Source organism: Sorex araneus, chromosome 11, assembly GCF_027595985.1.
Source record: "Sorex araneus isolate mSorAra2 chromosome 11, mSorAra2.pri, whole genome shotgun sequence".
NCBI classification, from domain to species: domain Eukaryota; kingdom Metazoa; phylum Chordata; class Mammalia; order Eulipotyphla; family Soricidae; genus Sorex; species Sorex araneus.
In genome coordinates this window covers 3,733,611-3,754,765 of record NC_073312.1, presented here as the reverse complement: position 1 = coordinate 3,754,765, position 21,155 = coordinate 3,733,611, and the positions used below count along the sequence as shown (strand labels likewise).

Here is a 21,155-nt window from a genome sequence, read left to right as displayed (position 1 = left end):
CCCAGAGCTGGAGGACGCAGACATCCAGATCCGAGGAGCCCCCAGGGTGCCAGCCGAGAGAGACCCCAATAAAAAGACCCCAAGACATATCATAATCGGAACGATGAATACCACAGTTAGAGACACAATACTACAAGCAGCAAGATCAAAAAAGAAAATCACATACAAAGGAGCTTCCCCCAGATTTACAGCAGACTCATCAGACTAAACCCTCTGGGGCCGAAGACAGTGGTGGGATGTAGGGGAAAAACTCAATGAAATGAACGCCTCACCGAGGAATATTTTACCTAACTAGACTCTCATTCAGATTTGAAGGAACGATGCCCAACTTCATAAACAACAGCTCAGGAACTTCACAGACTCAAAACCAACCCGAAAAGAAGAACTGAAGGGGCTACTTTAAGACAAGGCAAACCCCTCAAACACAATAAACTTCTACAGAAAGATGGCACAAAACCCCAGGACAATAATCTCTCTCAAGGCCAAGGGTCTAAACGCACCAATTAAGAGATACAGAGTGGCAAAATGGATTTAAAAATGGAATCCAGCATTCTGTGTCCACAAGAAACACATCTGAACAGTCAGAGCAAACACAGACTCAAGTTAAAGGCTGGAAAACAGTTCTTCAAGCAAACAAACTCCTTCTGAAAGGGCGGGGTGGCCTTACTAGTACCTGATAACATAGATTTCAGGCTAAAGAAGGTTGGAAGGGACAGCCAAGGCCATGTATTAATTGTTTAATGGAAGCAAGTGTGAAATATCACAATAGCTACTGGAGCTTGTGGGACACAGCTAAAGCAGTGTTAAGAAAGTTCATAGCTCTGCAAGTGTTCATCAGGAAGGAAGAAAGGGCCCACATAAATAACTTGACTTCACAGCTTAAGATCTTAGAAAATGACCAACAAAAGTCATTTGAGGCCAAACCACACAGAAGGAAGGAAATAATAAAAGTTAGAGCAGAAATCAATGAGGTAGAATCTCACAAAACAATCCAAAAGATCAAGGATACCAAGAGCTGGTTCTTTTAAAACATAAACAAGATCGATAAACCATGAGCAAGATTCACAGAGAAAGAGAGAGAGAACTCTAATAATCCAAATCAGAAATGAAAAGGGAAACTCACAACAGAAACCATAGAAATTCAAAGGAACATCAGAGATTACTTTGAGAGTATGCCATGAAACAAAAGAACCTAGAAGAAATGGATAAATTCCTATAACCTCCCAGAGCTGAATAAAGAAGACTTGGAATACCCGAACAGACCTATCATTATTGAGAAAATGGAATGATAATCAAAAGTCTTCCCAAAAACAAAAGCCCAGGTTCGGAGGAATTCACTAGTGAATTCTCCCAAACCTTTGAAGAGGACCTATTGTTAGTCCTTTTCAAGCTTTTTTAGGAAACTGAAAAACAGAAACATCCCCAGTTTCTATGAGGCACATATCACCCTAATGCCAAAAGCAGACAGACACTATAAAAAAATGATCACAGGCTGATATCCCTGATGAACACAAATACAAAGATCCTCAAAAAAATACTAGCAAATAGAATCAAATTACTCATCAAAAAGATCATATACCAAAACCAAGTAGAATTCATCCCAGGGATGCAAGGATGGTTTGACATTCGCAAGTCAATCAATCATTAAAAGAAAAAATAAAAGTCATATGATCATTATCAACAGATGCAGAGAAAGCATTTGACAAGATCCAGCACCCGTTTATGATGAAAACTTTCAACAAAATGGGAGTTGAAGGAACTTTCCTCAGTATAATCAAGGCCATCTACCACAAGTCCAAAGCAAGCATTACTCTCAATGGGGAAAAACTAAGAGCCTTCGCTCTAAGATTAGGGACAAGATAAATTTGCCCACTCTCACTACTTCTATTCAATAGAGTCCTGGAAATACTTGCCATAGTATTAGGCAAATAAATAAATAAAAAAATAAACAAAAGAAAAAAGATATTAAGGGCATCTAGATAGGAAAGGAAGAAGTTAAACTATCACTCTTTGCAGATGACATACTATACTTAGAAAGTCCTAAAGATTCTACAGAAAAGCTCCTAGAGACAACAGGTTTGTATAGTAAAGTGGCAGGTTACAAAATCAATACCTGAAAGTCCATAAAAATAATGAAAGAGAAAAAAGATATTAAAAAAAACCAAAACAAAACAATCCTGTTCACAGTTGTGCCTCAGAAAATCAAGTACCTCAGAATCGGCCTAACTAAGAAGAAAGGAGACCTGTACAAAGAAAACTACAAAATGCTATTTCAAGAAATAAAAGAGGACACGAGGAAATGGGGACGTATTCCCTGCTCATGGATTAGGAGAATTAACATTGTCCAAATGGCAATACTCCCAAAGCATTATACAGATTCAATGCAATCCCTAGAAGGATGGCATGACATTTTTCAAAGAAATAGACCAAACACTCCTGAAATTCATATGGAATAATAAACCCCCATGAATAGCTAAAGCAATCCATGGGAAAAAAGAAGATGGGAGGCATCACCTTCCCCAACTTCAAACTGTACTAAAAAGCAGTAATAATTAAAACCGCATGGTATTGCAATAAAGACAGACCCATAGACCAATGAAACAGAATTGAATATCTTGACACTGACTGTCAAATAAATGATCATTTAATCTTTGATAAGGAAGCAAGAAATAGGAAGTGGAACTGGTGCTGGGAAAACTGGACAGCTTGCAAATAAATGAACTCAGACCTCTACCAAACACCAAGCACAAAAGTCAGATCAAAATGGATTAAAGGCTGCAACATCAGACCTGAGGTACATAGGAGAAAATGTAGGAAAACCCCTCCATGACATTGACGCTAACGGCATCTTCAGAGATGAAATACCACCAACCAAGCAGGTGTAAGTAGAGATAAACAAATGGGACTACATCAAACGAAAATGCTATTGCACCTGAAAAGAAACAATGACCAAGATACAAAGACAGCCCATGGAATGGGAAAAATTATTCACCCAATATCTATCTGATAAGGGGTTACCAAAGATATATAAGGCACTGGTAGAACTTTACAAGAAAAAAATTTCCAACCTCATCAAAAAATGGGGAGAGTAGCAAACAGAAACTTCCTCAAAGAAGAAACTCGAATGGCCAAAAGGCACATGAAAAACTGCTTTTCATCACTAATCATCATGGTGACGCAAATCAAACAACAAGATGTTATCGCAGACACAGAGATTGGTGGACATCCTAAACAATAAGAACAACCAGTAATGGTACAGATGTGGGGAGAAAGGGACTCTCATTCATTTTTGTTAGGAATCCTGACTGGCTTAGCCTTTTTGGAAAAGAATATAATATTCCTCAAAACACTGGAAATTGAGCTCCCATTTGACCTAGGAATAACACTTCTGGTAATATAACCTGGGGCCCCAAAACACACACCAGAAACACCATCTGTACTTCTAGATTCGTTGCAGTACTATTCATAATAGCCAGAATCTGGAAACAACCTGAGAACCTAAGAACAGACGAATGGATAAAGAAACCACGGCCCATCTACACGATGGAATATTATGCAGCTGTTAGGAAAATGAAGTCATAAAATTTGCCTATAAATAGATGGACACGGAGAGTATTGTGCTGAGTGAAATGAGTCAGAGGGAGAGGGACAGATGTAGAATGACTGCATTCATTTGTGGTGTATAAAAATTGAATGAGAATAATATTCAAAGGCAGGGAAAACAGGCCAGGAGGACTGGTCAATGGTTGGAAGCTACCACAAGTTGTTGGGGGTGGAGGACAGTTAGGATAGAGAAAGGACCGGTATGACAATATCAGAAATGGCCACTCTGGACAAGGACTGAGTGTTGAAAGGAGGTAAAGGAATATACACGATAGCCCTTCAGTATCTGTATTGCAAACCATAATGTCCAAAAGTGGGGGAAGGGGGTGGAGGAAGGGAGGGAGAGGGGGGAAGTACCTGTCATGGGGGCAGGCTGGGGGGTGTTGGGGTGGGAAGGAAATTGGGACATTGCTGCTGGGAAATGTGCATTGGTGGAGGGATGGGTGTTGGAACACTGTATGACTGAATCTCAATCCTGACAGCTTGTAATGGTCTATATCACAGTGATTTGTAGGATGACATTACTTTGTCCTTTCCCTCCTTGCCACAAGTAGCTTGTCCCGGTTTTCCCCGGAGTTTAGGCTTACCCCAGTCTCACCCATCAAGGTGTTCCCGACTCTCTCCCATCCCTTTGTTTAGCTATAATCACTTCTCCATGCTCTCTTCCCCAAAAGAGTTAATCCGTGGCTTTCCCTTAATCTGACTCTGCTAATTTGTAAGGTCAGAGCTTCCTAGGATACTGAATTTATATTATATAAGTTAATATTGCCTTTCTCCTCTTCTTGTGCCTTTTGAATAATTTACTTTAAAGCAATGTCCTTTTTGTATAGACACAAGAAGACAATATTATGCTTTTGTAACTTGGGATTTAATTGGCCTCGAATATTATTCCCTCCCGGGCATCTGCTTTCTCCACTTAAGCCTCAGTTGCCCTCAGTTCCTAGCACCCCAAAGCAGGGTCCCCGACGTGGGATGGGAAGGATCCAAGGGCAAGCGGTGAGTTATGTGCTACCCTGGCATCGAGATGGGCCTGGCCAAAGTGCCTAATTCTTAACTATAAGTTAAGAGCTTGATCATGGACAAATGCTGTCATGATCCAATAGTAATTATGAGACTAGGACCCTGCCAGGGATAGGAAAAACTGATCTGGCCTGAGCACTGTAGTCTGAGATTGAGATGGCCCCCGGAGAGCAATTCTATAAGCTTTAATGCATCTCTTATTGTGTCCATACAAAATAATTAATATTACGAATTCTTTTTTTTTTTTTTTTTGCTTTTTGGGTCACACCTGGCTCTGCACAGGGGTTACTCCTGGCTCTGCACTCAGGAATTACCCCTGGCCATGCTCAGGGGACCATATGGGATGCTGGGATTTGAACCCGGGTCGGCCGCGTGCAAGGCAAACGCCCTACCCGCTGTGCTATCTCTCCAGCCCCACGAATTCTTATATGTTTGCTGGCTGAGGAGAAGAGAAACACATTCATGGGACTCCGCCCTTGGGTGGATCCTCCTGCTGAAAGAGAATTAAGTCCTAGGAGAAGCATCCCCTAAGGGAAAGGAACCTTACCCTATTGATGGTGACCACACCTATGTGTATGCCCCAACCCCCTCATGCTGGGGATATTTAACTAGGCTGTAAGAGTGGGTTGGGGCGCCAGATCCACGGGGCCAGATCCATGGGGGCCAGATCCACAGATCCAGAGACAGACCGAGAGCCGGGAGAGAAGCAGAGAGAGAGAATGAAATAAACTGATTGAGCAACCAGTTTGGCCTTCTTCCTTCCGTCGCCTGCCCCTGACCGACAGCATACATAGCGATTCCGGGGCACCGAACGCGGGCGGTGAGACAGAGCCGCCCGGAGAGCCCGCGAGTGCTCTCGCCCCTCGGCGAGCCTTAGTTTTTTACAGTGATTCAATAAAAAAATTAAATAAAATGAAGTTACTACTCTTAAAAATGAATATTTTAAACATATAGAGATTTTCAAGACTAAATAAAAAGCACTCTCGTATGATCCTGTAATTGCACATCCAGGTATCTATCCCAAGCATGCACACACAAAGTTTCAAAATGATATGTGTTCCCTGTAGTGCAAAGTAAGGCAAGCCAAGATAAGACAAGACAAGACAAGCCTGGCCAACAACTGTGTCCAAACAGAGACTAGTGGTCGAGAAGAGGCGGAATACTACTGAGCGGTGACAAAGGTAACATCCTGCCTTTTGCTTCCACCTGGGTAGAATGGGAAGGGTCATGCTATGTGAACTGGGTCAGAACAGGAAAGACAAACATGGTATGATCTCACTCAGATCAAGCGGACCCAGATGGAGTGTCACAGTACAGCACATGCCTTAGATGTGTGAGGCCCTGGGTTTGATCCCTGGTAGCACACAGGCAAGTAGTTCGCGCACATGCACACACATACACACACACACACACACACACACAGAGCAACATATTTAGAGAAGTGTCGATATTCGGGGAAAGCAACCCCTTAGACTCTGCCCACTGAGGTCACCAAGGGGGAGGGGGCGGGGACGGGGGTCCCTAAAGTATATAACTATGTTCCAATGCGACCTCAATCAAAAACAGATTTAGAAGTGCAGGCTTCCTCCAAGATGGGCCGCCCTCTCATCAAGAGTGCCAACGGTTTTCTTATTGCACCTCGTCACCTCCATTTGCAGTCCATGAATCCCCAATCATGAAATATCTACATGTTTTGTCCTGATCCAAAGAGAAGATTTAGCCTTTCAGAGGGAACTTTGCCGTCCTACTCTATTTCCTAATCATCTCGCCAGCGAAGGATTTTAATTACCCGTCCTCCTTTCAGATTGCCGTGGCGTGGGTCGTGACTGGGAGCTGGGAGCCTGATGTCGGTGTGTTTTTTGAAAGAGACGTGATGACAACTCATATGAAGCTCACAATTTACTCTATTATAATCTTCTCCTTAAGATGACTCCATTAGGCAAATGCGAACCTCTAATCTAGCCCAATCAGCTCCCGACTCCGCCGACGAATTCCCCCAGCCCCGCCACTAACAGCCGCAGACAAAGGCACATTGATCAACGGCTGAAAGTGCTCTTGGCCTCTGCCTGCTTCTCTCTGTCTCTCTCCCCCAGGCCGACCTCTGCAGCCGGCATCAAGCCCACACCAACACGCGTCCTCCTTCACTTCGGGGATGGAGGGGAGAAGGGAGATCTCCAGACTTCGACCCCGTGTAACTTTTTTTTTTTTTTAAAGCATTTTTCTTTTTGGGTCACACCCGGCGATGCACAGGGGTTACTCCTGGCTCTGCACTCAGGAATCACTCCTGGTGGTGCTTGGGGGACCATATGGGATGCCGGGGATCGAACCCGGGTCGGCCGTGTGCAAGGCAAACGCCCTACCCGCTGTGCTATCGCTCCGGCCCCACCCCATGTAATTCTTAACAAAAAAAAAATATATTTTTTCTTTATTTTGTGTTTTGGCCACACCCAGTGGTGCCCAGGGTTTATTCTTGGCTCTGTGCTCAGGGTCACTCTTGGTGGTGTGTGTGTGGGGGAATCCGATGCGATGCTGGCAATGCAGCCGGGGTCAGCTGCGTGCAAGGCAGGAGCCTGGACCCCTACCCCGTCTCTGCAGCCAGCCCCGTGACAAGAGCGGGCGCTGGTCTTCCAGCCACACTCTCGCTGCCCCACGCCAGGCGCGCCACCAGAGAAAACTCTCTCCGAGCAGCCTTCCAGATAAGGCGTCACGATTGGCCGGCCCTTAAAGATGCCCCAGCCAACGCCAAGGCATGAATCAGGCAACATTGTTTCCCGATGAGTGATGAAACAGACACCGGTCCCCTACTTCAGGAGGCTCCCGGTGTAAACTGTGTTTCTAGCCAGGGGTCTGTCTGCCAGGGAACGTCTTCAGCAACAGTAACACTGGATAAACAATGTTGGCAAGAGTAAATTGTCTTGCCGGGAGAGAAATATCCAGCTGTATTTCTGCAGGCGTAAAGGTCGCGTCTCATGGACAGAAAATCGTTGCTGCTATTAAGACTAAACTGGACGGAGAGACCCAAGGACGAGCTCCACCCTGGAGCCACGGTTGACGCGCCAGCACTGTGGCCAGAGCCGAGAGGTCTGGGGGACAAAAACCGGCCTGGGAATATCGAACTCCTACCAACGATGACAGCCGGGTCACCGGTCAGGCCCCCAGGGGTCTCCAGTGCAGCGCCCGGCCAGCGGGCAGGAGGGTGCCAGCTTTCCGGGCTGGCCCTGCTGGAGCTTCGTCTAGAGCAGACGCCCCGGCGGGTCTGCCCTGGAGCCACGCGGGCACTCCCAGCCCTCCCAGCTCAGGAAACACCTGTGCCCCGAGCCCTGGCCCCCAGGGCCCCCTTGCTTGCTGCTCCCGTGGCTGGAGGGTCCCTCCCACACTCCTGCTCTGCGGTGGGGGGAGGCTAGAACCCCTCCAGGTCCTCGCATGGACACTTACTCCGAGAGCCGATTCGGGGAGTCCAGCCCGTCTACTGCCCCGTGCGGGTCATGTGACCCATGACCCCAAGGCAGGGCACAGGAACATGTCCCCGGGGCCGGCCAGGACTGGTGCCCGCCTCCCCAGGAAGGGACGCCGTCCCCGAGACGCGGGGCCACGTACCTGGCCCCCACAGTGTGACGCACTGCTGCTCGTGGGTCTGGCAGACGCCGTTGTAGCAGTAGCCGTCCACGCCCTGGCACGGGTGCCCGTCGTGCAGGTACACGTTGGCGGGGCAGTGCGGGCTGGCGCCCGTGCAGAACTCGGGGAGGTCACAGGAGTTGCCGGAGCCTCTGCACGCCGTCCCCGCGGGCTTCAGCTGCAAGGACAAAGTGCTCCGGGCATGAGCATCGCGGGGCCGGGGGGGGGGGGCTCCGTGCCTGCCCCCGCCCTGGGGGTTAGCCTGGCGTCCCACCCACCCGGGGGGCAGCAGAGTCAGCGCCTTAAATACGGAGCCACGAGCTGGCCCTGGGGTGCGCGGGGCCACGGTGGGCACCGAGGGCAGCCCCCCGCCCCCCCACCCCGCTGAGCCAGGTGCCGGCAGGGCTCTGAGCAGTGGCCCCTGGGCTGGTCTCCAGCGTGGACGAGAAGGGGCGTGGGCCTGAGGGGCGGTGCCCACCGTGTGCACGCTCACGCCAGAGCAGAGTGCACGGTGCGCTGACCCCGTCCTGCCCGGGACGTGGGCAGGGCCAGCAGCACTGAGAGGGGTAGAGGGGCGGCCCTGGGCACTGGCCTGCCCTCTCGCTGCACCCGTGTCGGGAGGGACGGGGCGGTGGAGGCAGAGTGCCCGGGGGGGGGGCCCGGGGCCGAGCTGGGGGGAGGCACGTCCCCCCTCCACCCACGCACACGAGCCCCCATCACTTCCCAGGTCAGCTGGGAAGGGTGTGAAGGTTTCTGAGGGCCGGAGGAGGGGCCGAGAGCGAGCGGGAGGACGAGGAGGCGCTGGCCCAGGCCCGGCCACTCTGTCTACACCGCAGGCGCGGCCACCCGGAGCTCACCCTGCAGTCTTCACAGCACAGCCCGTGCGCGCACACAGCCTCGGGCTTCAGGGTGCAGGAGGACGCGTTGCAGCAAAGGTTGGTGCATTCCTGCGGAGGGCGGGGGGGGGGGGCGGTCAGTGGACACGGCGCCCGGCATGGGGGGGTGGGCAAGGAGGGAGGGGCCGGAGGGTTCCCGTCTGCGAGGGGGCGGCAGTGTCCAGTGAAGCCTCTGCACCTGCCGCCCCGGGAAAAGCCGGAGCACCGGAGCAGGGGCCCAGGGCTGCTCGGGGAACCCGCCGGGGAGGGGGCTGGGCCGGGGGCCCGTGGGACAGCTGGCCCCATGGCTGTAGCCCAAGCACCGCTTTAGAGCTCTTGGGGCGGCACGGTGGTGCCCCCCGGCTCACAGGTGGGCTTTAGGCTGCACGGAGGAAGCGAATCGCTGGTTTCCCAGTTACCTTCGAGGAGACCCCTTCTTTTTTTAAAATTTTTTTAATTTTTTTTTTTAGTGAGTCACCGTGAGGGTACAGTTACAGATTCACACCTTTTCGTGCTTGTGTTTCCCTCATGCAATGTTCGGGAGCCCATCCCTCCACCAGTGTCCATTCGCCACCACCAATGAGCCCAGTATCCCTCCCACCCCCCAACCCCATCCCCCCACCCAACCCCGCCTCTGTGGCAGGGTATTCCAATTTGTTCTCTCTCTCTCTCTCTCTCTCTCTCTCTCTCTCTCTCTCTCTCCTTTTGGGTGTTGTGGTTTGCAACAGGGGCATTGAGTGGCCATCGTGCTCAGTCTCTAGTCTACTTTCAGCACGCCTCTCCCTCCCCGCGCGGGATCTCCAATCACATTTTACTTGGAGGAGACCCCTTCTTAGCATGGGGGGGGGGCGACTGGCCCAACCGGCGACCCTGCGTCACAATGGCAGGAGGTGAGGGGCCAGAGAGAGGCATGAGGACGGGAGGCAGCTGCCCACAGGGCCATCTCGCTGCCACCTGCCAGCAGTGCCCCGAGAACAGAGCCAGGAGTGAGCCCCTCGCACTGCCGGCCGCCGCTCTGATCCTCCAACCCGCCCCCCCGCCCCCCAAGTGCAGGAGGCCAAGGGACGTCCCAGCCCTTTGGCCCTGCACCCATGTTCAAGTCACGTGGCCAGCCAGGTCCGGTCTGAGATATGCCAGCCTCTCCGGAGTCAGAGGAAGAGAAGAAACACCCCCCCCCCCCCATCCCCACGCTGTGCTTCCCAGGTATCCGGGTTTTCTAACAAAGCAGAGCCAGAATGTCACTTAGTCCAGTCCCCGTTTTGTTGTGTGTGAAGGCCCCGTGCCTCAGCACGTCTAGCAACTTGGGATGTGTGTGGTTGAGAAGAAACGGAATTGTCAGAAGAAGGAGGAGTTGATGGAGCCTTTAGTTCTGATGAATTCATCCAACCCCTTTTATTGTATTGAGTATCCACCGGTGCCAAGACTTGCTGGAGCATTGGCACAAGCTGAACAGTAGAACACTCGCTTCCTGAAAGCCGTCCTCTGTGAATGCATCTGTTACTAGCACCAGAAATGGAATTCATGCTCCTTGCTAATAATCCAGATTGCCCTCCTTCAGCGAGCCCCAAGAATGATGGCTGCTGCTGGCTTCCACACTGGTCCCGACCATACGTACCTCCATGTTATTGCATCGTAAATGTGTTCAAGGCCTTCCTAAACATCCGGAGTGTATAACATATACAGTGAGATAAAGCTGCCAACCAGAAGCTATCGCTGTAGCTTTCTCAGCAGGGAGGGTTTCGAACTCATGCTCCAGCCATGAAAAAGTGGAGGAGCTCCTCTTGCTATCCGCCCAGGAGTTCAGAGACCGAGTCCCTCACGCATGTCATCCACGTCCCCGTGTTCACAAACGTTTAACTGGCTCCGCTCATGACTCGCTGACCCCAGCAGAGACTCCCCGGGAGTTCTGAGTCAAACGCACCCGCTTACGACGGGGTCCTTTAAGACCTCTCCACCCCCACCCACCCCCACGTAGCATAACCAGCAGCTCCAGTGGAACCCGGGCCAAGACGCATGGCTGTGACTTCAAAGGGGGTTGATAATGTGAGAGAGAGAACCAAGTTGAAAAGATATTTGCAAGCCACTGGCATCCTATTGACTTTAAACAAGGAGATAAGCGGCTTTCCCAAACCCCGGCTGCCAGGCCGAGGCTGCTGTCACGAAGCTTCTGGTTGATGTCAGCCCAGTGTGCTGGACGGACGCTGTCAGCGGGCACTTGCCTCCTCAACTGCCCGGAGTCTATTTCCTCGGCGACCCTGTGTTTATCAGAAGGAACCAATTCTTCAGCTGTGGATTCATTTATCACCCCAGGACGCGGCAGAGAAGCTCAGTGAGTCTCCAAAGTGGGGAAGAATAATGAAGCCATTAGGGAGCGCCCCGCCAACGGCCTAATTGTCATTCTCCGGCTGTAGGAGGGAGACACGGATCCTTAATCACAGGACCAGGCGTCAGAGGAAAATGCATCTTCGTGAGAACAGCAGAGCTCATTCCCGGGAGCAGGGGAGCGGGGCGGCTGCCGGCGGGAGCCGGGGCGCACCGCCCGACTCCTCTCACCTATTGATGGGGAGATCGCGAAGACTCTCCACCCAGGGAGGGCGTGATGGGGCCAACAGGAAGCCCGAGGTCCGATGAGTCTTTTCGGGGTTGAGCACTGGGTGGGGAGTAAAGAGCCCAGGTGGAAACCAGCCCTGCACTGCGGAACCGTCTGAGCTTGAGCCGTGAGGAGTAAATCAACAGAGAACTAAAGAGCAGGGGCCCGGTTTCCCTGCAACGCGGGAAGTTTTCTTACACCGAAGGACTCCCGGTGGCGAGGCTGAGGGTCCCCTTCGCACGCAGTGGCCCCGTGCCATGACATAAGAACCCTGGCCACGGCGCCATGGCTGGGGGCGGCACGCCAGGGCCGCGAGACTCCCCTCAGCTGGGAACGGGCGGCAGTTCCACTTGACGGGAGCAGCAGCCCGAGCAACGCAGCGGCTGCCCGACAGCGGCAGGCAGGGGCGCTCCCACCCGAGCTGCGAGAGCAGAGGGGAGGGCGCGTGCTGTGGTGCGGCCCGCCCAGTACGGGGGTCCGGCGTGTGCTGGCATGAGGGGGTGCGTGGTGGTGAGGTGGTGGAGGTGATGCTGGTGTTGACAGTGGGGCTGGTGGTGCAGAGGCGTTGTGGGTGGGTGCAGGGGTGGGGGTGAGGGGAACAGCGAGGCGGCGATGTGCAGGGCGGCGGGTGTGGTGGCGCGGGGAGGGGGAGGTGGCGGTGGGCGGGGATGCTGGTGATAGGGATCGCGGTGATGTTGGCGGCGGTGGTGGGGGAGGGCGATGTGGTGGGGGCGAGGCTGGTCGCAGTGTTGGCGATGGTGGTAAGGGTGACGCTGATGGTGCAGAGGGCAAAGGTCGTGCTGACAGGGCGAGGGTAAAGGTCATGCCAACAGGGAGAGGTAATGGTCATGCCAAAAGGGAGAGGGTAAAGGTCATGCCAACAGGGAGAAGGTAAAGGTTATGCCAACAGGGAGAGGGTAAAGGTCATGCCAACAGGGAGAGGGTAAAGGTCATGCCAACAGGGAGAGGGTAGAGGTCATGCCAACAGGGAGAGGGTAAAGGTCATGCCAACAGGGAGAGGGTAAAGGTCATGTCGACAGGGAGAGGGTAAAGGTCATGCCAACAGGGAGAGGGTAAAGGTCATGCCGACAGGGAGAGGGTAAAGGTCATGCCAACAGGGCGAGGGTAAAGTCATGCCGACAGGGAGAGGGTAAAGGTCATGCCAACAGGGAGAGGGTAAAGGTCATGCCAACAGGGCGAGGGTAAAGGTCATGCCAACAGGGAGAGGTAATGGTCATGCCAACAGGGAGAGGGTAAAGGTCATGCCAACAGGGCGAGGGTAAAGGTCATACCGACAGGGAGAGGTAATGGTCATGCCAACAGGGAGAGGGTAAAGGTCATGCCAACAGGGAGAGGGTAAAGGTCATGCCAACAGGGAGAGGGCAAAGGTCATGTCGACAGGGAGAGGGTAAAGGTCATGCCAACAGGGAGAGGGTAAAGGTCATGCCGACAGGGAGAGGGCAAAGGTCATGTCGACAGGGAGAGGGTAAAGGTCATGCCGACAGGGAGAGGGTAAAGGTCATGCCCACAGGGAGAGGGCAAAGGAGCCAGTTGAGCTGCGGGTGGGCCAATCACTGCCAGCCTCCGAACTCATCCCGCCATGAAAAACTGTCGAACATATTCAGATTAACAAACAATTACAAGAAGTGCACAGATAAGCCACTTACAGCCAACACAGCCCCTCCTGAGAGAGAGGAGAGTCTAATCGGATTTTGTTCTTCCCTGCAGGTAATTAACTGAGTCTCCGAGGAGTGTCGGCCCAAGCCGGCCCTTCCCAGGGGCACCTGGGCCCGACCTCAGCAGTCCTGGCGCCGCCAACACCGGGCTGGGCACAGGCTCAAACACATCAGGTCAAAGCCCCCTCGGCCCTTCCCACCCGCCCGCGGGGAAGGTTGGAGGGAGGAGGACCCCCAGAGGAGGGGGTACAAGGAAGATTCTGGAAGCCGATTAGTGAACACAGGATGCAGGATGTCCCAGAAACTCAGCACGGGACTGAGTTTCACCCCCAAACAGAGCAGCCCCGGTCCCAGGTCCTCCTAAAGCCCATCTTGCCCTCAGCCCAGCCTCCCAGGGGCCAGTCTCCGGGGGAGGTGCCGCCCCCCCAAACTGACCACACTGGCCCCCAGTCTCTCCCGACACAGCCGCCTCCCTGCCCGCGAGCCCCGGCGTCACCGAGAGGGCACCGCGCCCTGCGGCCGGCCCGCCCGGCTCCGGATCATCCCGAGATGACAAAGTGGCTGTTATCATCCTGGTGTTGATTAACGTTATCTGGTGCCCTACAGAGACTAGAACATTTGCTGACACTGGCGGGAAGAGGGGGTTAACTGAGCCCCTCGCGGGAGGGAAATGTTCTCTGCCGCTCTCGCTGCTTCCGAGGGCGGGCGGGCGGGCGGCGGCAGCCTCGGGCCCCGCATGCAGAAGAGGCTGCGCGGCCCTGCGGAATCTCAACAGGGCAGGAGCTCAGGGTGGGAGCGACGCGGCTCATTCAAATTCCCCCCTGCTCCTCTGCTCGCGGGGAGCGGGGCGGGCTCACTCGGAGCGAGCCGAGGCCTCTCCCTCCGCTCCCCCCACCAGGCGGCTCCTCACTGTCCCTGTCCTCCCCGCTGTGGAGCCGCGCGTCCTTCGGGAGAGGAGGCCCTCCACCTCCCGCCGCCCGGAGCCTGAAGATAAACCTACTTGCTCCGAGAGTCTCCACTCGCCCGGGGCCGGCGAGGTGGCCGGAGAGGACGTTCCAGCCCAGGTTTCTAGCACTATCCCGTCTGCAGGGCCAGCGCCCCTCTGCCGCCTGCCGGGAACGTTCTAGAAGCGGCCCTCACCTCCGGCTCCCCGCAGTCACACTCCTCTCCTTCTTCCACGTAGCCGTTGCCGCACTTCTGGCCCCCGAAGGACGGCTTCACTTCCGGCAGGTTGAAGAGGCACATCCCCATGCCCTTCTCCAGGCTGGCCTCCAGGTCCTTCCTGCTGCAGCTGCTGAACGCCATGGGGAACGGGAACCTGGCGGGGGGTGGTGGGGTGGGGGGGGACAGGCCGTCAGCCCGCTGCAGGGGGACCAGCCAGCCGAGGCTCCCAGACCCCGGCCAAGGCAGGTGCGTCCACCCGGCCACACTCCCCAGACCCGCCCGGCCCTTCCAGGCCCACACCCGGAGGCGGCTCAGACCAGCACAGTTAGGCGGGGACGTGCCGTGACAGACGCAATTCACAGCAGGCCGGGAGAGGAGGGGGCGGACAAGGGTCGCGGGGGTCAGGGGGCCAAGGGCAGAGAAGCATCACACGATGGATGCACGAGGGTCTCCCAGGGGGACTGGGGCAGGGCCAGAAGGACCCGGGACCGGCGCCCAGAGGTGGGGTACCCTCACCCCCAAACACCAGCACTCAAGGGAGGTGGGGAGTCCACAGCCTCAGGGAGTGCTCAGGCTCCCCTGCCCTCATCGACAGACGCCAGCCCCCACCCCACCCCCAGCCCCAGACCCCCAGCCCTGCCCCAGCCCCCAGCCCCAGCCCCCTGCCCCAGACCCCCACCCCCACCCCAGCCCCCTGCCCCAGACCCCCACCCCCACCCCAGCCCCCTGTCCCAGACCCCCAGCCCCGTCCCAGACCCCCAACCCACCCCAGCCCCCACCCCCACCCCAGCCCCCAGACCCAGACCCCCACCCCCAGCCCCACCCCCAGCCCCAGACCCCCACCCCCACCCCAGCCCCCAGTCCCAGCACGGCCTCGGCGCTGCCAAGTCTGGCAGTGGACAGCAGGAGGGGAGGGGTCACTCCTGACCAGGGCGAGGCTGTGCCTCCTGGCTGCCCTTCCTTCCTCCTCCGCCAGCTGGGCTCAGGGTTCAAGTGCTCCAGGAGTTGGGGACCCGGACACAGGCCCGGTCTTGTGGGGAGAAAGGCCGGGGTGCCAGCAGGCAGGCAGGCATGTGCTCCCGGCCCCGAGGCCACCAGGGCTGTGAGGCCGCTCCCTCCGGAGGCCCCTCCTGCTCGGATGTTGCAGACTCAGGGACAGGCAGGGAGAGTCCCCCGGGCCTGAGCCCGTCTCCCGCAGACTCAGAGCGAGGTGCCGGGGTGGACTCTCACAGCCCCACGCTGGGCAGGGATCGGTCACTACGACCTCCAGCCTGGCACCCCGGCCCGCGTCTCTGTGTCGGGGTCTGGACTCGTGCCCTTCCCCTTCCCGACCAACCGCCGCCGAGCCCTGCGGAGGCACAGGGGCCCTCGCTGGCGCCCCTCTAACTCCGCCTGGCAGACAGACGCTCACCCTTGCTACCAGTGGCGCGGAGTAGCTCCCGGTGATAAGGCACCGGGAAAAATAGCCATTTGGCCTGCGTGGAAGGGTGCGAGAGGGAGAGAACTATGGCCCCCTACCCCGGGAGCGAAAAGCATTTCTTTTCTTTACCAAAAAAAAAAAAAAAAAGATCAGCCTCATCAAGGCCGAGAGGAGACCCTCGTCTATGGGGTGGGGGGCTTCCCCAGGGTGCATGAGCCCCTCCAGGCTAGAGGCGGGGAACCAGGCAAGCCGCCAAGTGTGGCCAGCCACCCAGCAGCTCTTTCCAGAAAGATCTCTAGAAACGGCTAGCAGCTCATTAGGACGGACAGGAGGGCCGACCAGACAAGTCTGAAGGGGCAGGGAGGGGTCAAAGCGGCGGCAGCAGCTCGGACAGACAGACAGACAGACGCCAGGTGGAGGACAGAACCACCCTGCCTCTCAAGTGGGCAGCCCCCAGGTCCTCCCCGATGGGGGGCTCAGCCCTCGCACCCCTTAGCTTCCAGAGGAAATCCACTCTGGGACTTGGGGGCAGCTGGCTCAAGAGCCAGGCAAGACTCAGGCTGCCCTCGTCTGCCGTGGCCTGCGAGTATGGGGGGCCCGTGGGGCTGGCGGGGGGGTGTCAGGTGTGGTGGGCACCCCCCGGTTCCCGCCGCTCCCCGACTTCTCCCTCCTGCTGAAGGACGGAGCCCCAGTGCCCTGGGCAGTGCCTCTGTGTGAGGGCGCCAGGAGCTGGCACTGGGCGAGTCCCCGGGGACTGCTGTGATTCACCACTCGGGGCTCCAGGCGCCCAGGGCCCACCTCTAGCCTTGCCCGGCTTCCCCGGGGCCTCCGACTGTCCAAGCTGGTCCCATCACCGCTGGCCACTGCTGGCCGGCCCCCGGCGCACCCGCTGAACTGTCCCGAGGGTCCCAGGCAGGGGCTGCGGGCAGGCCTGCTTTCCCTCCCTGTCCCCCGACGGCCGTCCCTCCCTGTCCCCTGAGGGAGGCCAGGCACAGCCCTCCGCCTCCCGGGACTCCCTCTGGACCGCACACGAGACCGAGCGGCACATGTGAGGAGCACCTCAGCTGGTTCCACCCTCTCGCGGCTTCCCTCTCGGGAGGACAGAGCACAAGGGTACTCTGACATAGAATATTCCAGAACTCTTTGAAGGTTTAGAGGAAGAAAAGAAGACGTGCCCATGCATTACCATGCAGTTATTTATTTTTTTTCAGGGGGCACACCCAGCAGTGCTCAGGGGTTACTCCTGGCTCTGCACTCGGGAATTATTCCCGGTGGGACTCGGGGGACCATATGGGATGCCAGGCATTGAACCCCTGCCCTCAATGGGGCGGCCACATGAAGACAAACGCCCTCCCTGCTGTACTATCACCCCGGCCCCCACATGCGATCATCCTGCAAACGTTTCCTCGGCACCGGCTCTGCACCGCCCATCACGCCAGGCCGGGGCCTTGGGGAGCAGCAACAGGCAGACGTGCGTCCGGAAAGTTCTCCCGGAGGACAGGCACAACTCTCTTGAGGGAAATGCATCCGAGGGACGGCGGGGGCTGCTCCGAGGGCACCATGCCAGCCCAGGGGAGCCACGTGCAGGACAAGTGTCCGACCCACCATATGTCAGGGCCCCAGACCCCACCCTGCTGAGAAGATACCCTAGAGACAAACACTTCCATCTGTGCGAAAGACACAAAATCAACCCAGGTACCTCACGGGCCACGTTCTTGCACGTAGAAATCACTGCTTTGCTCCGTGGCCTGGTTTCCTAAGAGAACCTTGACCTGCAGCTTCTGTTATTTTGCTTTTGGACCACACCCAGCTGTGCATGACCATGCTCTTATCTTAACTTGTAGTTGAGTCTTATGGTGCTTTGGCCTGGCCCATTTCAATGCCATGGTAGCTCACAGTCCCTCGCTGGGACCCTGATTTTGGGCTGCTAGGAAGGGAGGGCAACTGAGGCTTAAGTTGAGAGAGCAGATGTCCAGGAGGTATATTATCTGGAGTCAATTAACCCCCAAGTTACAAAAGCATAGCATTAACTGTCTTCCTGTGTCTATACAGAAAAGGACTTTGCTCTGAATTAACTGTGCCAAGGACTTCAGGAGAAGAGAAAAGCAATATTTACAAGTTAACAGAGTCTAATCAGGAGATACAGGTGATTGACTGGTTGCGGAAGCAGAGCACCAGGAAAGAGGTTACCGATAAACACAGAGGCATGGGAGCACTGTGATGGGAGTAACCCAACAAACCTAAGCTCCCTGTGGCAAGGCAGAAAGGACAAACCCATGTTCTCCTACACCCAGCGATGCTCCAGATCTACCCAGCGCCCACTGCCCGAGGGGTTATGCCCAGTGGTGCTTGGGGCCCCGTGCAGTGCCCCCGTGGACTCTGGCCTCCCCCGTGAGCAGCCCGCACCCAGCTCCTGGAGCTGCTTCTTCGGCCCGCCAGGGTGCAGCAGTTTGAAAACCGTGTGATTTGAAGAGCGTGCTAGAAATTTCAGGGGTTCTTAATGCCTATTTGGATTTGGACTCTAAGGCCAAACTCTGATCCGGAAGGAACTCCCAAAGGCTGGTGAGCTGCGAGCAGATGCACGCTGACCCCCGGCCCGCCCAGGGGGCCAGCAAGGGCTCTGGCTGTGAACGCAGGTCACTCTCCGGAAGCTCCTTCCTTCCTTCCCATTTCAAACTCCAAAGTCGGGTCACTCTGCCCGCCGTGCGCTCACTTCATTGCCGGCGGACTGGCTGGCTTCCGTCCCCGGAGGGTTTGCTGAGGAAAAGCACATTGGGCTGGCTCCTGACATCAAAGGTCTGGCGTGGCCACGGTCAGCTGTCTGGAGGGACAAGCCCTGGCTCCTCCCCGGCCTCTGGCCATCTCGTCTCAATGGAGACGGCCATCAGCCACCCCGACCGTGTCAGCCGGCAGCTAACTGACAGCCGGGAGAGGCTGGCTCGGAGCCAACAAACAGGAGAATTAGGCAGGAAAGACGCCCTTTCTTTGTCCAGACTTTCCCCTGGCTCAAGAACGCTTGAAAATGATTCTACTCTGGCTGGGCCCAGAAAAAAACCAAAAAAACCCAAAATATGGCTTTCAGCTTCTGGGTGGAAGAAGTTCTCATCAGACACTGTGCCACGGGCTGTGGTCCTGCTGTTAAGCCACATCTTCCCTTTGCTCCAGAACTGAACACTCAAGACCCCGGGTGGGAATCCCCCCGGCTGCACAGGAGGGAAGATCTGGGGGAGGGGATGGGGCCGACAGTGGATGGCTCCGGAAAACAGAACCGAACCCACTTTTCCAAGGAGAAATGCCATTGTGGCTTCCACTGTAAATGCCGCCCGGGTCTCCGCTCAGCCCCCGCCACGCTGCCAAACCAAACAAGATGCGGGCCTGCTAAGGTGACAAAGCCAATCACCGGAAGCCCGTCTGCTTGTGAGAGGGGACTGCGGATGCACCGCTGTGGCCCGCGGCGGAAGCACTCTCGGCCAACCTCCCAGCCTTGGCCGCAGCTGCCGGGAGTCATCTGCCTCGCCAGAGCTTTCTGGAATCTTCCAGTGACAACTGCGTCCCTGGCCTGCCATCGGCAGCCTGGGGGCAGCGGGACACTGCACGGCTCCCTGGAACACACGTGACTCCCCCCAGCATGGGGCCCCGGGCTCCAAGGTGGCGGCTGAATGCAGGACAGGAGCAGAAGTAAGCAGAGGAGAGACAGGCGGCAGAGGTGGCCGCGGGGCCTGTCACAGCAGAGGTGGCCGCGGGGCCTGTCGCAGCGGCAGGGCTGTGGGCACGAAGGCCAGCCGGGCAGGAAGCCACAGGCAAAGCCCAAACCTCCCACCTTCCTCTGCTGTGAAATGATCTGACAGCAAAGGATGAACGGGCCCAGGAGAATGGCCGGGACGCCCTCCCTGCTCCTCGCCGGTGCTTTCCGCAGCCCCCCGTGGGGGTCCAGCTCGCCCCAGCTCAGGGCTTTCTCCAACACCACCCCTGGCCCTGGGGGGACGGGCAGAGTCTCCACAGCAAGACGCACACGAGCCTCCGTCTGTGAACCCTTTAAAAGCCGAGCGCTCTTCTTCCTCCTGTCGGCTGGGGGCGAGGATGAAGTCTGGACTGAAGCCGGGGCCACCGTGAGACCCCGGCTGCCGGAGCTGGGGGAACGCGCGGGCAGCCGTCACTCAGAACTGCCGCTCCGGCCATTCAAGTCGCCTCATTCATCCCAGGGCGGGAAAACACGTCCAAGAGACACAGAAGGTACCAGGGCCGGAGCCAAGAGCGCTCCGTCAGCTGCACAGCCACAAGCGTCTGTCCACACAGGAGGAAGGCGAGTCGAGGGCAGGGGAGAGATGGGGCGGGAGCCTGCGGCCTGCGGGGCGCCCGGGGCAGAGCTGCCCGGTCCCTGCAGCGCCCCAGAGCAGGGGGCGAGGGGCCAGACCCCAGCAGAAGCACTTGGTGACAGGTGGCTGCGGTGGTGGGCTTCCCGGATGGAGTCCCCCAGCCTCTTCCCTGAGCTCAGGCAATGGAAGAAGCTCTGCAGGCGTCTCGGGGGGGGGGGCGGGCTGGGGGGGGGGTCTCCACGTCCCACATCAGCCAGGGGCGAGGCGGTGCCCCCCTGCTGTGCTCTCTCCAGCTTTAAGGAAGATGATAGGGAACCCCAGGGCATGTGGGTGGAGACGTCCACGACACCTCTGGGTGCTGCCCCGGGCAGGTGCCTCTGCTCGGGGCCCCCCGGAGCCCAGACACCCAGCTCACGGTCTCAGCGAGGAGAGGCCCCAGGACAGCCTGGCCCCGTGGGGCTGGGCGGTGGGCCGGGCTCAGGGGTCCGTGAGGCCCAGCCACATGCTTGAGATAAACGCCCCCTTCCCCACCCCCGCAGGCAGCCCGGATGGAGGAAGCCAGACACATCCGCTGCCTCTGAATTCCAGACGCTCAAATTCAACCTGGTATAAGAAGTGGGCAAGAGAGACGGTCTCTCTCCGCCCGAAACCAGCTCCCGCCGCTGGGAACCCTGGGGCCCAGAGGGCCAAGTCTGTGGGCGTCTCATCCCGCAGACCCCGGGCTCAGGGACGCCCCTAGCGGGCCGGGACAGGGCCGATGCGGAGGTTGCCAGTGGGGGTCTGACCCCACCACTGCGTGTTCCAGTCCCTGCCCCACCTCGGGGGCCGGGAGTTCCCCCTTGTGCTCTGCAAAGTCTTAGTCCAAGAACTACGCTT

General features: G+C 56.5%; 1 protein-coding gene across 2 annotated transcripts in view; it reads right to left on the bottom strand.

Annotated features, from left to right (window-relative positions):
- Nucleotides 1-21,155, bottom strand: part of ADAM12 (ADAM metallopeptidase domain 12) — a 224,619-nt gene that overhangs the window by 26,947 nt on the left and 176,517 nt on the right. For both annotated transcript variants that reach the window (XM_055118985.1, XM_055118986.1), the window contains exons 12-14: nucleotides 14,520-14,697; nucleotides 9,096-9,185; nucleotides 8,221-8,416 (exon numbers count right to left, since the gene is read on the bottom strand). In XM_055118985.1, the coding sequence (XP_054974960.1) occupies nucleotides 8,221-8,416; nucleotides 9,096-9,185; nucleotides 14,520-14,697 (464 nt within the window). The remainder of the gene's footprint in view (nucleotides 1-8,220; nucleotides 8,417-9,095; nucleotides 9,186-14,519; nucleotides 14,698-21,155) is intronic.